This window comes from Nematolebias whitei, chromosome 6 (genome assembly GCF_014905685.2).
Source record: "Nematolebias whitei isolate Nwh7 chromosome 6, NemWhi1, whole genome shotgun sequence".
Taxonomy (NCBI): Eukaryota; Metazoa; Chordata; class Actinopteri; order Cyprinodontiformes; family Rivulidae; genus Nematolebias; species Nematolebias whitei.
This window is the reverse complement of record NC_056503.1, coordinates 34,965,725-34,981,552: the sequence shown is the minus strand read 5'-3', so window position 1 is coordinate 34,981,552 and position 15,828 is coordinate 34,965,725. Positions and strand designations below refer to the sequence as shown.

At 38.8% G+C, this 15,828-nt stretch overlaps 2 protein-coding genes across 2 annotated transcripts in view; one reads left to right on the top strand and one right to left on the bottom strand.

The window, feature by feature from the left end:
- The window catches only part of LOC119410681 (mediator of RNA polymerase II transcription subunit 13-like), a 35,740-nt gene extending 24,019 nt beyond the window's left edge, over positions 1–11,721 (bottom strand). Inside the window, exons 1-5 of the mRNA XM_037677566.1 lie at positions 11,229–11,721; positions 8,875–9,106; positions 5,713–5,881; positions 1,458–1,603; positions 1,156–1,353 (exon numbers count right to left, since the gene is read on the bottom strand). Of these exons, the coding sequence (XP_037533494.1) occupies positions 1,156–1,353; positions 1,458–1,603; positions 5,713–5,881; positions 8,875–9,106; positions 11,229–11,294 (811 nt within the window). The 5' untranslated portion in view covers positions 11,295–11,721. The remainder of the gene's footprint in view (positions 1–1,155; positions 1,354–1,457; positions 1,604–5,712; positions 5,882–8,874; positions 9,107–11,228) is intronic.
- A 771-nt stretch (positions 11,722–12,492) lies between these two features.
- Positions 12,493–15,828, top strand: part of c18h3orf33 (c18h3orf33 homolog (H. sapiens)) — a 12,004-nt gene continuing 8,668 nt past the window's right edge. The window contains exons 1-2 of the mRNA XM_037678224.1: positions 12,493–12,669; positions 12,935–12,994. Coding sequence (XP_037534152.1) covers positions 12,532–12,669; positions 12,935–12,994 — 198 coding nt within the window. The 5' untranslated portion in view covers positions 12,493–12,531. The remainder of the gene's footprint in view (positions 12,670–12,934; positions 12,995–15,828) is intronic.

The following is a 15,828-nucleotide window of genomic DNA, read 5'->3' as shown; positions in this document are numbered from 1 at the left end:
GCTGGGTCATTAGTTGGCGCTGTGAATTTTGTACATTCATCTAATGTGCATGCGTGCTGCCTCGGACTGCTTCCTGCAACGACTTTTTTATTTTTCCTGCGAGGAGAAGCTGTCCTCCCACCAGAGGTGGACCGGTTTCGAACGAGCCTGAGCCCAGGTGCGGTGCAGGAGGACGTCGAAGAGAGAAATGTTGGATGAACTATTTATTTAAAATTCCATCAATTCTTTTATTTAATCCCTTCAATGTTTTAAGCTACATTAAGCAAAATAGTGACAGCCTGTACAAGCCAGATAAACAACATGGTGTCAGTATCCAGGATGACAACAGAGAGCAGAGTCCAGTTCATTAATGTAGTTTACAGTTCAGTTAACGTGTTTTTAATAGTGTGTTCAGTTTAATTATCAGTGTTTGTGTGACATACAGTTAGTGGTGTTGAATAAATAAATAAAAATTAAACCTGACGTTTTCATTTTCAACTTTAACAACATGTGATGTGTCTTCATTATATATCTCACACACTAACATAAATACTGTTTATTATTGTTAAACTGTTATTATTTAGCACATATAGTATGTTATAGTCCAGCGCGATGCGTGAAATATCCACCTGCCTCGACAGGCTCGTTCAGTAAATAGCGATATTAGAACTGGATCCGACTCTCTCTCTCTTCCCAACACAGATGTCAGTCACAGCAGCTAAATTCCTGCGTAAATCAACTACGAGACCCAAAATATATTCCATCAGTCGTAGCTCAGAAAGCAGTGCGTTATACTCCGCCGCCATTGTTGATAGAAATATGCCGTCGGTCCGCGTGTGTGTGTGCGCATGTGATTTAACACAACACCTCTGCGGGAGATCCCCCGAAAACCTCCACTCTGAGAGGTGGGTTGCAAAACCTCCGGATTCAAAGAGCAGGGGCTACTAGTGTTGTGTAAATGAACAGCAGAAGCGCAGAGAGTAAGGTGCGGTTTCACTCAAAATAGGTCAAATGACGACAGATCGTCGGTGCGGTAAATGACTTTATTTAAACATAAAAAGTTCTGTGTAAGTAAAGTCATCTTATAAAGATTTTTTTATACATACCAAGTTCAGGGACAACTGCTTACATTCCCGTCACCCATCGCTGCCTTCGTAAATAGTTATAAAGCCTTACCGACAAGGACTTCCACAGCTGCCAGGGAGTCATCCTCCCAGTCTGAATCATCCATCTTGTCTTCTTGGGCCTCCTTGGAATTGGGGCAAATGGGATAAAACTGCCTCCACTCCTCTATGAGCTTCTGAGTAGGGTGATCTGACATCTTGAAAGCCTGGCCGGTGAGAGTCCCGTTCAAACCATATGGGCTGAGGATAACTGCAGGGCAGAGGAGTTGCATCGCACATAAAATACATGCACTAACCGAAACAAAGAAAAACGTTTTAAATCCTCACTAATATCCCAAACTCCTGTGATCCTACCTTGCAGCGGGCTGGAACTCTGCTGCGCGAGGCTAAGGTGCTCGTCGCTGAGTCTCTGGAGAGGTTGATGCTGGGCGATCTCCACACTCGTGCAAACGTTGCTGTCACCGTGAACGAAGAAGGTGAACGCGCAAGACAGGTGCTCGCTGCAAAGGAGGCATTGAGAAGTTTTTTGGAAAATTAGACACAAAATTAAATGTTTTAAATCTCAACAACAAAATCTTCTTTTGACTTATAAATTAAAAAAAATAAAAGATGAAAACCCGACAGTGAACACAATACATTATTCCTTACATACCGTTTATTTTACAAAACAAAAACAGATTTAATGGTCTGGTTTCACTAACTGTGCAAAATTTTCAAGATGTTTTTTTTTACTTGAAGTTTTAAGGATTTAGCAAAATTCTTAATAAAAAAAGTAAAAAACAAAGTAAATTTGGGGGAATTTAGAGTAAAAAGTGTGAGTTTCTCCTTTATTTGTTCTGTTTGTTTCTTATTTTAGTCTTGATTTTTAGAGCTTTAAATGGACAGGCCCCCCAAAACATCACTGAAATGTTGATTCCTTGTTCTCCAGCCCACACCCTTCGTTCTTCAGCGCTGAACCTCCTAAAGGTCCATAAGACCCGGTTTAAAACTCAGGGTGACCCATCCTTTCAGGCTGTAGCCCCCAGACTGTGGAACGCCCTGTCTCCGTCTCTTCGTGTGACCATCTCTGTTGATTTCTTTAAAAAGCAGCGCAAGACATTTTTATTTAAACAAGCTTTTAGTTAAATGTTTAATTTACTCTTTTTATCAACTGTTCTTATTGTTTTTGTTTTATTTTAACCCTGTATTTTGTATTTTTTTGGAAGCACTTTGCGATTGTATATATGAAAAGTGCAATATAAATAAAGTTTACTTACTTCTGATTGTTTTAAAGCTGATTTGCCCCACTGTGGTCACTGTGTTAAAATGTGATGTGTTACTCCCAGGACAAGTCTGAGCAGCAGTTTGTTACTTTGTATTCACCCAAATTAACATTGTTGACATGCATGTTAGGCTGATTGGTAACTCTAAATTGTTCCCAAGTGTGAGTGAATGGTTGGCTCATTTGTCTCCATGTGTCCCTGTGATGGACTGAGATCTGTCCAGGGTGTCCCCCGCCTCTCGCACAGTGACTGCTAGATATGGGCACCAGTGACCCCCGTGACTCGAAAAGGAAGAAGCGGGTAAAGATAATGGATGGATTATATTCAAGGAAGCTGTGTAAAACAGGATGTCAACAGTTTTACTGCAGTGGACTTTTACAAATACAAAAAACTCAGTTTATCCTGAGATACAAAGCTCTGTGAAGTCACTAATCACTGTATGCTCCATTATTACTTTTATATTGTGTCTGTTAAGTAATTTAGTTTATCAAGCAATACCTGAACAAAAATGTGATTAATGGCTCTGAAGTAAAATGTCAAAATTATTTAGTCTAGATGTGTGAATGTAATTTTTCTGTTGTTTGGTGCTCACCCACAGTGCACTGCGTGTATCTTCATACTGCGCAGGTAATTGACAACAAATCACAAGAATGTTTGTGGGGTCCACATTTAGACCCAGGTAAACGCTCTCAGTCAGGGCTGACTGCTTGCAGTCCAGTCACCAAAAAGAGACAAAGAGCAAGGTGCGAACAGGGTCTGGGACACAGTGATGAGTTTAAACTCAAGTATTCAATTCTACATCAAGTCACTTTGAGTCACGGCTCAGTTCTACTTGTGTAAAGAAAAAAAATCAGTCAAAAATATGAATGGGAATTTATCCCTAAAACGTTCAAACAACGTTCATCTTCGAGCCATGTGCGGCGATCCAGGCAGCTAAAAGCACTAAAATAGTATTTGTTGACATGGCTGCTGTAAAACCACAGTGCTCACTCAGCATTTTCCAAAGACTGCTGTGTTTACCAGCGAGAGACGGCAGACAGGCGACAGCAAGCCTGCCACACACACTTCTGCTAAAGGTGCCGCTGCGCGTGTGTGTGTGTGTGTGTGTGGAGGTGTCAGCGCTCGTTTTGTGTTTATGTTCAGATCTCTTAATATAAAAGAGAGAAAATGAACACAAGTGAGCAATAAATCACATCCCCTTATACAACAGCTGCTAAAGCTCCATGAAATTTAACGAGAAGGTAGCCAGATGGAGCTGGACGTCAAATGCGCGTGAACACGGCCAAAAAGCTGAGGCTTAAATTAGCTCGTTGGGAAACTAGGGTTCCCCTGGTCCTTCTTTCAAGAGCAAACATTAAATCTATGTAAGCAGCCTCAAAATCAAACAATAAGAGAAAACGGCACCAGATTTAGATCCAACTAGAAAACTGCTGGTCCGCAAATCATTTTCATTCTATAACAACAAAAACAAATCAGCCTGGATACATTTATATGTGAACATAAAACAAACGGCTTTTCTAAACTGAGAGTAAATGTGCGACAAAATAATTTTTTATGATTTTGCAAACATTTAATACCACCTGGTGCCGACATCACTAACAAGTGATGTAACTGGATTACTAATATTTATTTGACTAAATCACAGGAACAATTTAAAGAATCACTTATTTGACAAGGAACATTAAATATGTTCACTTATTTTAACCTTTTTATATCTCGATTAAAGAAATGCTGAATTCATTAGGTCACTTTGTTCTGTGATTCTCAGTTTAAAACAAACGTTTAGTTGCAGATCGCAATTTTCTGATTTGCAGAAACCACTCATTGTTAAAACTCAATAAAACCTCCACAAATTATATTCAAAAGTCACATACTTCATGTAATTTAGGAGATGATGCTTCATTAATTCTAATATATATAATATATTCTAATAATGTCATTATTTTATTATATTATTAGTTTTTTCCCCCAACTTTTGTTATTAAATGCTTCATTAAAGGAAGCTGACTTCATGATATTAGGCATTAATTGCTTGAAATTAGCTCAATTAAGCAAGTGCTTCTAAAATTAGCGCATAAACTGTTGCCTTCAAGATGAGTCTGTGACGAAGTTAAATTCAAAGCAGTCTGCTCCTCAGAAAAATAATTTTTATATAAGAATGTTTCTGTTGAGCATGAACTTTGTTTCTGTTCAGTGCCCTGAGATGACTTCTGTTGCATCTTGGCTCTATATAAATAAAATGAATTGAATTTAATTGTAAATTGTTACAAAGGAATGGACCCACAGTGAAGTGACTGGTGTTACCTTTATAACCAGATGTAAATCAACCAATACCAAATAATCATGCCTAAATTATAGATGAGGAAACCAGGGTGTTCAACATGTGTTGTTTAGTTTTACTGAGTGCTAGCCAGAGCTTGTCTTGTTGAAAACTAAAGCTAAAGGCTCCTGTCAAAGTTTATGTTCATTTATCTGAATATAACCATCTCAAAACACACAATACCAACCACAGAGGGAGGAAGAGTGAAAAACAAAACAGGCATTGCATTATAAAAGAGCAACGGTACTGTAAATCTTGTGCAAAGAAAATCAGAGACTTCAGGGAATAGTGTCAAATTGTGAAAATGGAAAGAGAAATCCATCTTTGTTCAATAACGCTTGCAAACAACTCAAATGTGTTTGTCCAAAACAAAATGATAACGACTGAAAACAGATCGTCTACTAAATTAAAAGAAACATTTATTAAAGTTTAACTTCAGACAGCAGATGCTCTGCAGTTAATGTTTTAGTTATAACAAAATGTTAATAAATAAATGAAACGGTTTGCAGTTGATTTCTGTTCAACATTTGTCACTTTTAATGTAACTGTGCAAGCACATGTTAAATGTTAAAAAACAAACACCAGACACTGACTAATATTAGGCTTGTCAGCACAAACTATTACACTTTTCTGATGCCACATTTAACACCACTAAATGTGCTTTATTGTGTCATTTTTTAAAATCCAGAGCACTTACGCAGATGAGAGGGCTTTTTGCTGATACTCATTTTAATTGTGATCTAAAATTTTAGCTGAATTCTGACTTGGCAACCTTTTGAACTCTTCCCTCAATTGCAGATGATTTCTTCTAAACATTTGCAGAACGACTGAGAATCATTAACAGCAGCTCGACACTGAAATGTGCAACTAGTCAGAAAAAAATAAAACGCAGCTTGAGATATGTTTCCTTCAAATACGTCATATCATGAGACGTAGAAATCTACTTACCAACACTTACCCGTAATAAACAGGATGTGTATGATTTATGTAATATTTTAGCTTCCTGCCGTTGGGATAAAGAACACACCTTTTGTTGATGATCTTCTCCTCCTTCTGGTATGGCTTAACGAACCACTTGCCGATGCGAACGAAGCCGCGGTTCATGAGACAGCGCTCCAACAGGTTGTGAATGGCTTTGAAGAGGAGTGTCCGACACTCGTAGGACAGGCCGCTGTCCCACTCGCCATCCTCCTCACCTTAAAACAAACAAATGTATTAAATTATACAACTACAATGTAACTTACACAACTAAACTATACAACTATAAACAAACTTCCATGTAAAGACGACTGCCTCACATTAAATACCTAAAGTGGCGTGCTAAATCGACAGTTCTCTCTTAAAATGAGTCTTCGAGGCTCAATGGGAACTAACCTGTATAAATAAAGGTTTAATAATAAAAAGCTTTTCTTTACAAATTTCAAGACTTAGCATGGTTTGCAAACTGGCCATACCAACGCATGAAGAGTCCAATTTGAATATATGCGAACATCTGATTTTAGCAGTCACATAACTGATAAAATCTGGCATGGACTAAAAATCACAAGAAAGACTGCATCCTCTTCCAAATGCGTACATGAAAATCAGTGTTTCAAATCAGGAGTAATGTATTAAATATAACACGTGTTGACAGCCTGTAATAGTTACGATCCTCTAAAGTAAACAGAAAGCCTAGTAAGTGTGAGAGCCCCATAAAAATATTTTCAATTCAAATAAATTACATAAAAAATAGGGTTAAACATAACTCTAACTATGAAGACCGTGTCAGATAGCTCAGATGAACAACAGCATGGACTAATAAAGTCATGTGAGCTTGAGCCTCAGTGAATTCCACAAGGCTTTAAAGACCATAAACCAGCTGTACTTTAATAACTTTGCATTATTAAAAATGCATTCAATTCCCTTCCACAGTTCAGAATGATAAATCTGACTGTGAAACACCAAACATGTTTTAACACGAACAAAGAACCCACAAATTGGGCTCCATTTCCTGCAGTTTTCCATCAGAGCAGCAGCAGCTCCGCTCTTATCAGCATCAACAATTATTCCTAAACTGCGTTGGGTGCCTCTGATTTAAGTTTGCAAACAAATACATACGTTCTTTAACAGATGTGGAAGTGGGAAAGAAGTAAAGTCACTTTAAAAACTTACATTTTTAACAGTGTGTAAAACACCTTTACAAAATGAATAAATCAGTGCTACCTCTGCCGTCCCTCAAACCCAAGCTGTTCTCTGTAGTTGTGGCCGTAATGCATATGGTTCGTTTCCTTGGCGATGCCTGCAAGTATGAGCTTTACTAGTCGACAATAAGTTTGATTAATGGCATGGCCTCGAGGGCCCTGAAACAATGCCAAGGAGAAATGATCTTGTCACCTCAGAGATATGAAAATGGTGTGGCTATGTGGTGTCAAACAGGAACTAACCACTGTGCTGTTACGTTTAAAGAGACGTTTATTGGAACTAATTGTAAAAGTGCAAACCTGTTGCAGCAATGCAGGGGAATGACTTTCTTTGCCACGACACGAGGCAATTTGTGTCAGAAAATGAAAGGAAGATGTAAATTAAAATATTAAATTCTAACTATAAACCACCAAACAGCGAGTGGTTCACTAAGAATATATTTTTCTTTCAGTTTATTTAAAGCAATGGTTCTCAAATGGAGGTCAGCGAGCTGGTGCTTGGAGGGCCGCAAAAAAATATATATATTTTTTTATTTTACAAGCACGTAGATGTTTAGCAACCCCTTAAAATACACTAAAATGTAGGAAATCACTTCTGCTTTATTCAAAATTTTCTGGGGGAGGACCCCCACTCCAGCCCTTTTCTTTCTGGCATAGATCAGTTGACGAAGCCCTGTTACTACTAGGGGTGCACCGATTGCAGTTTCCTGGCCGATCACTGATTTCTCAAAAGTCTGACCTGTCGATTCCGATTTTGTTTTCTATGCAACACGGTCAGGTGTTATAAGATCACAATGTACCTTCAATTTTCAATCTTATTGTATTGAAAAACATACCCTTGAACAATATCCTAGAAACAATACAAACTTGTTTTAACTGGTCATGAGGTAGTGCTCTGAAATAAAAATGAAGTTCAGACAAATGTTGTTAAAACTAAAAAAAAAATGTGTTTATTTTTTTAAATCGGTAAAATCGGTTTCTCATGCAAGTATCGGCCGATTACCGATTTCCCAAAGTTAAAAAGATCGGGGCCGATTTATCGTACACCCCTAATGACTACTGCTGTTACGATCCTGTTCAGTTTTATGTGAAGAGTTTCTGTAATAATTTGACGTGGTGATACATTTATGTTAATTGTGTGAATAGGTAAAAGTTTTAAAGTGTTTTTGATGCCATTAATTTTCTCAAAAGTGTAATTTTTGGAAATTAAAATTAAAGATTTTGTTAACTGTGTCTTGAACCAAAAAAAACACCCATGTTTAAAAGTATAAAAATTGTACCGACGCATAAAGAACAGGTTTTAAGTTCTGATATTTATGCTACAGAAATATTTCTATTACATTAGAGAGACAAATTGAAGAAAATTATTTAATAAACATGAGGGTTACGATGGGGTCCCTGAACCCAAAATGTCTGAGAACCCCTCATTTAAACAAACGCAGGAGAATTCTCAAGAACAGCAAAAAAAAGAGTGTCATTATTTATGTTACACTCTAAAGTTTCATGGATAATGTTTTCCCACTAGCTAAAATAATGTACTGTACAACCTGGCAACCACCTGCTTTTGCTTCATTTATGTCGATGTTGCACTTTCTGCATCTTTTTCCATTTACACTTTATTTATACAGGTAGTCTCATTGAGTCAAGAGAACTTGTTTTCAAGAGAGACCTGTTTTTGAGAACAGATGGTGGAGGTTAGGGGCCTTCTCAGGGGCCCAGAGTGGGGCAAATGAGGGTGGATGCAGGTGTGGGTGTTTCACCTTTTCCACCCACACTTTGATGTTGACGGTACCGGGAGTTGAACCTGCGACTTTCCGATCACAGGCCCATCTTCTCTAACCTCTGCGCCACCACTCCTCCAATATAGTCTGAACAAAACCATGTTTAACTTAAGCTTTGCCTGGATTTTATGTAGCTAAAAAATGCCATCACTATTTGTCTATTTAAAAATAAGATACTGTGAAGATCACAAATCCTGCACAAAACATGCAAATGATGCATTCACTCACTCGAGAGCTCATTGTGGATAAGCTCCGCGAAACTGGGGTCATCCCCCCACCAGAAAAGCCAAAGCTCCCTGCGACCCCGGGTCTGGTGCCTTCTCCACACACTCAGCACATCTGCGGCCAGGCATCGGCTGAAACTACACAGGATGGGGTCCTCCTCAGTCGGGAAGAGGATGGGCGAAGAGGTGGGTCCTTGCCACACAAAACACCGCCATTTTATTCCAGTCAGATCAGCCTAAAAGAAGACGGAGAAGAAGTAAGGAAATTGAACACAAAAGGCAATGAACAGATGCCAACTTCAGAACCATGTATGTATTTATCAGCAATTCCCTTCCTGCCCTGACAAAAATAAATAAATCACTCAATTTATAAAAATAAAGAGGGTTGTTCCAACGGTTGTAGGGTTCCATGCATCTTATTAAAAATACCTTTCAAGATTCAAAGTTTCTCGATTCCCCAACCAGTTTTATTCTAGATTTTCTCCAAACACAATGAAAAAGTCACAAGCTACACACAGACAACACTTCAAACTACACTTGTTTTCCAAATGAACTCAGGTTCAAGCTTTGTGAGTAGAAAACAAGTCCAATTTGTTAAACTATGTTCCCATTCAGGATACTGAAAAAAAGCTGTGTGCTTCAGGGCTATGCCAGCTCCTCCACATGCAAGATGTTATAGAAATGCCCACAGATTTATTTATTTAATTTAACACATCTTTTAAACTTAAAGCTTGCAAGGCGATGTACACCGTGCAAGGTGTCAGCACTGGAAGTAACTTGAGGTTCAGAGTCTTGTTCAAAAACACACCATGTAAAGACAGAGGCTGCAGTCTTAACTTAATGGACAACGTGTTCCATCACCTGAGACACTGTGACCCATGGCGCACGTGAGGCTGGATCTGTATGTTCTCAATTAAAAAACCTCCAAAACAAAGATCCTCATGGATAAAACGCTAAACTCAAGGCTTGATGTAACAAAAGACACCTGAGAGATTATGTTCATTTAAAATATATAAATCAATAAGATGAATTGTTCATTTTGAGAATTTTTTATTTTTTCCCCCCCAAACTCTTAAAGACTAATAAGTAAGGCCCTCTGTCATAAATCTGTCACCACAAACACACCTTAAAACAGAACTTTGTAGTATCTAAGCATAGAATTAACAACTAATTAAGACATATGAGTTTAAAAAGATGTTTAGTTTAAATAATTTAAGACAGTCCCTGATTTAACTTCTTATATTTGTAAGTTTTAGAAGCCAAAGTAGCCTTAATTTAGTAAAAAAAAAAAAGGTGTGCCTGTTATAAACATGTAGCTAGATGTTCCTCCAACAACATCAGTGTAAACACTGGATTATGCTGCACTCGTGAACATTTTAAACATTTTTTCAAGTTGTTGTGCAGCGTGTGTTTTCTGTGTTATGAAAGTTACGTGGATGGAAATTTAGGACAAAGTTCCAACACAGTTTTCATTCAACTTTACAAACTTTACTTGATTCAACTTCTTCTTGTTTTTTTTTTTGCAGCCGTTATGCTACACATCTTTTTATTTACTTCATTTATTACAGGTTTTTGCAACCCAGTGATTAATATAGATTATATATTCTGACTATTTATGTCATTATGTTGTCAAATATTTCCAAGAAAACTAGTTCAAAGTAATGCAGTTTCTACATATAAACCACACTTTTGCTTTAAGAAATTTGCTTTAAAAATATTAATTTTGATTCACCATTTTTTTTTTTTTTTCGCTTTAATAATAATAATTAAAAAAAAGGCTAGAAAGTTAAACTTGAGGCCTAACATTGCAGATGAACTACAAATATGATTATATCCACAGCTCAGGTCAACTCAATGTAAAAAAAAAAAAAAAGTTCTGCTTGTTTGAGCAATTTACTTTTAGAAAGCTAATTATTATCTAATAATCGGAACAAGTCTGGCAACACAAATGCTTTGACATGCTAGAATATACTCCAAAAAAAATCTTATACATTTCAAGTTTACATAAAACCCTGAACTTCACATTGTCCAGATTCCATGTGAGAGCAGAGCTGCATTAATTTAGAAAAGAACAGGGTGTGTTTTAAACAATTAGCCTCTTATAAACACGTAGCTAACACTGTGTGAACCCTAACAATTGCGGTGAGCAAAATAACACGCCATCCTAGTAAAAACGTACTGTGTTAAAAGTTGCCGTGCCGCATCAATGTTTTCTGTTAAGAAAGTTGGCTAAATGACAATTTAAAGAGTTGCAGGCCCGATGCCTTCACGCCAGTCTGCAACTGACGTTACAAAGCTTGTTGAGCCAAAATGGCTTTCTGGCCTCTCAGTATCACGGCTAACGCTAGCTAGTCTTACCAGGCAGAAGATGTTGGAGTGGCAGTCCTCCAAACTGGCCCCGTTTGGTACAAAGCACGAACTCATCCTTTCACAGCGCGGTGGTAACGTTAAAGTCCATCGTCTCAATCACCTTCGGGGCAATAAGTGATAGGTGTAGCTCGCCAGCGAAGCGTTCACTTGTAATTTAGTCAGCCAACTTCTAACCGGCGCTAGCCACCGATAGCCTGGTGGCTAAGCTAACGTTAGACAGGCAGGCAGAAAGCGTCAACTGTAGGCTCCCAGCTATTCGATTCATCAATCCTATTTGAAATGTATTGTCTGATCTGGTTAGCCGCAAGGCTGCGGCCACAGCACCTAAAGATCAAACAGTCAAAAATATCACAACCCGAAAGGAGTGTGGACTTGAATCCAACGCCGGAGATGAGAAAAATGAGCTCGGAAACTAAAAAAACTTCATCACAAAAGCTTAGTCCCTGGTGTGCTAATGCTAATGTCAGCTAGCCTGATCTGAAACAATTTCAAAGCAGAGGAACTCTCCCCTCCCCCTGAGCTCAGCTAGCCTGCCAGCTAAATAAAACAATCAGCTACACCGCCCTCCTTTCCTCGAACCACCCCCCCGCAGAGCTCCGTCATAACACAACTGTTCTCAAAACGGAATAAACGTCAAATCTCCGAGGCTACTCATCGGCTACTCTTCTCTGTCTGATCCATGGCTTCTGCAGATTTCCATTATTTCACTACATGGATTGAATTCTTTAATGGCGGCCAGGAGGACAACTCTGCCTCTCAGCTCTCATTGGCCAATTTGTGTTGATGGAGGCGTTATCCGGCTTCAAGAAGCTCCATGACTTCACAGTTTACAAGATGAGAGCTTTAGTGCATCTGTCACACGGTGGTCCCTCCTTACTTAACATGTCTCACCGTGCGACCTCTGCCGCTGTCATTATGCACAAAGTAATCTGAGCAGGAGGAACGCGGTTGTTGGCACGAAGTTTTAATAGACGTAAATGTTACTATTCGGTTGCGTAATTGATGATAATTATGCAGAAGTGGAGTGATCGTGGTCAAACTGTGCAGAAAATCCGAACGGAATGCTCGGTTGCAGTGCGCATGTGCATCCTCAACTTTTGGCTTTCTCCAATTCTCCAATTTAAATGGAGCAAAGTCGATTGCACATAATGTTCTGTAGCTCTTTATGTGAACTTGACGCTTTCGCTTCAGCGCCGAGGGGGTGGAGCTTCTGCTTACAAGCCTTTTCCACCCCCGAAGCTCCACCCACACGTGGGCGGAGCTTTGGACGCCTCCAGAAAATGTCAACAACATGCCGGAGTCTTCCAGAAAAACAGAAACTGAGGAGGCGCTGAGGGACAGACAACAAAGACGGGAAGAAAACAAGGCGTCTCGTAACATCGTGACTGTTATATCTAAGTTCGCTGACGATAATTTGTTCCTCGTGCGGGTAGGAGTCTTTGTTTGAAAGCAACGACACATGTAGCTGGATGAACAGTAGCACTTCCTTCCACATGGTGGAAGTACTGGAGGAAGTGCGATGTGCAGTGTTCATCTGCATCACATAGTGTCTAATGATTAGAAATAGTGCCCAGATATCCCATCACCTGTTAGCAGTCTGAAGTGCTCTTATGTTACTGTCATAATCAGTGGGCAGCACAGCTGGGTGTAAAATTTCACTCATCCTGTCATCTACTTTCTCCTCTTTCATGCAGAACGTCAGTACAGGACTGGTTGTTGCTGGTGTGATTGTGATTGCAAGGAGCATCAGAGTGGTAAGCATGAAAGCCACAATCGAAATAACCCTCATAAGGAATCTGTGATAGACAAGTGACTCATGACCATTAACTTAAAAAGGGAAGGAATACATACAAGTCATTTTGGTCAAATCTTGGAAATAACTGCAAATTTTTATGTTTATATATGTTCATTTTTATCTCGTGATCTGTAAAGACTTGGGAGTACGTATTGGGAATGACCGTCAGCTACTACCACACAAAATTTGTGACCCATGCTGGCAAAATGAGTCCCATTGAGGAATTTTTTTTAAATATTGAGTTGTTATTATTTTCAAATTCTCCATTTCAAAATCTTCAAAATGGTTTGTGGGTTGTTGCAATTTGGGATTCATCATTTGGCCTGTTAAACTACTTTAAAAACTCCAAAGATGTCATCAGGAATTACAGCCCTATATTTAAAAAGGGGAATCCCCAAGCTTCACCATGAATCCAAACATTTTATGAAGGGATTTCCCAGCTTCGTGGCAGCCCGCAGAGAAAAGGGGTTAATTTAAAAGAAAATTAAATGTTAGAAGATAAAATATTATTTCCGAAGACATACCTGTTAGAAAACTTTGACTTAAAAGTATATTAGGAGGATTATTTGTTTTTCTTAAAGTTACTGGGATTACTAAACCTCAGTTACAACAACAAAATCAATATTTTCATGCTTTTTTCTTATTCAGCTCATCTCATTTTGTCAGCAGGGGTCACATTTTTTGCCTCAGTGTCTTAAAAAATCATTGAAGTATAGGGCCACATGTGGCTCTTTGGTCCCTCTGCTGCGGCTCTTTCAGGCTTTGACCTAAACTAATAAAACTGAATTTTATTTAAATATTACCAACAGTGAAAATGGCTAGTTTAAGCAGATTTCCTGTCATTTTCAAATATGTGAAGGATATTACAAATACAAGGTGTAAAACATGTGGACTACATCATGCTAGTAGTTTGTTAGCCACTTTAAATCGACTTCCAGTCTCTCAGCGTGATCTTTCTCTCAAAACCACCAGAATGTTCTGGAATATCTTGAAGACAAGTTGCCAAGAAGGAATATTTGATAACACTAAGAATAACACACACAAAAAATAAAGTCAAAATAAACAAAAGTATTCATTTTTCTTTAAAAATGTAATTGGATATCCAACAAACTGGCCTAATTTTAAACTGATTTTAACTTTATGCTTTAAGTAGGAAACGTAATTCTTCAACAATTAAGAGAACTCGCATCGGCCTGCAGAGTTCACTGTTTAAATTTTTATAAAGTTGTTAAAAAAAAAATTCTTTCTTTACATGAATCTGGTATTTTCTTCTGTAATAAAATGTAAAAATATCAATAAATGTTAATAATTGTTAGACATTTTTCTTTTATAATATCACCCCCACTGGCTGGAAAAGCCATCTTCAAGTGGTCCATGAGCCACCAGTTGATAGTACGGAGTTGTAGCAGGTTTTATGGCTCCAGACACATCGTAATTAGTAAGCAAAGTGGCAGAAATTGCTCTTTTTATTGCAAAGGTAGCAGGCCCCTGGTCTAGGCCAAAGTTGATTAGCTGTGGTGGCCATGTTAAAACGGGTTGACTCCAAAAGGTGATCAGTTTTAGACATTCAGCCAACATTTACTTTACTTTCAGTGGTTCATGAGGTCTTTTTCGAACAAACAAAGTGAGTTGACTCCCAACAGTTAATGCCAATGTCTTAAACTAAGATGTTGTGCATTGTGTTACACTTAATTTATACCATACCATTTTATTTATAGAGCACTTAAAACAGTGACAAGGCCAACCAAAGTGCTTGGGATGTTTGGGATGACATTCAGCTACTACCACACCACATTTTACCTCAATGATTACAAAATTGAATGAGTTATTGTCATTTATGTATTTTTAAGGTCTGTTGGCTGTGGTGGCCATTAATGTACACCCAACAGGGGTGATTCTACAATCTGCCCTTTAGGGGTGCTTAGCCCCCAGTGCTGATGGCTCTTGGCTTGAGTGGTGGCCATTGGTGTCAGAAACATTTATAATGCGGAGGGACACACTGGGGGGGGGGGGGGGTTAGGGGTCCTCCCCCAGAAAATTTTGAATAAAGTAGATGCCATTTCCTGCATTCTGGTGTATTTTAATGGGTTGTTAAACATCTACGGTTACCCTGATGCATGCTCAATAATCCAGGTAGAAAAATCTAAAAAAGTTAAATCTGGTCCTCTGGACATTCAAAAAAACAAAACAAAGCAAAACAACAAAAAAATATAGAAATGTTTCGTCTCTCATCCGAGAGACTTCCTCAGTCTGAGGTGCTGTATTCAGCTCAGTCTCTTAAATAGCACCTTCTCAGAGTGGATCAACCAGTTTTGCTGCTGACAACCAAAACCAGCTGATCACATGCTCAAGAAGGACCATCAGCCTAACAATGGATCATTAGCACACTGATGGCTGTTTACTATTCACAAAGGGCTGAGTGATACTAGCAATCACAGCATTGTAAGAGGGGGACAATTGAACACGTAGGCCTCCACCCCTGTTTAACGATGGACGGTTTCTTTTCACAAAGATGGCCTCCTTTACTCCTCTCTCAGACACCACTCTGAGCAGCAGGACCACACTTTCCACAGAACAACTGTGTCAACTCTTGAAACTGTGCCTGCAGTCAACCTACTTCACATATGGGGAGCAATATTATAGGCAGAAACATGGGTGTGCTATGGGGTCTCCAGTTTCTCCTATTGTTGCCAACCTGTACATGGAGGAGGTAGAAAAGAGAGCCTTGACGTCCTTTTCAGGGACACCACCAAGTCATTGGTTCAGGTATGTTGACGACACCTGGGTTAAAAT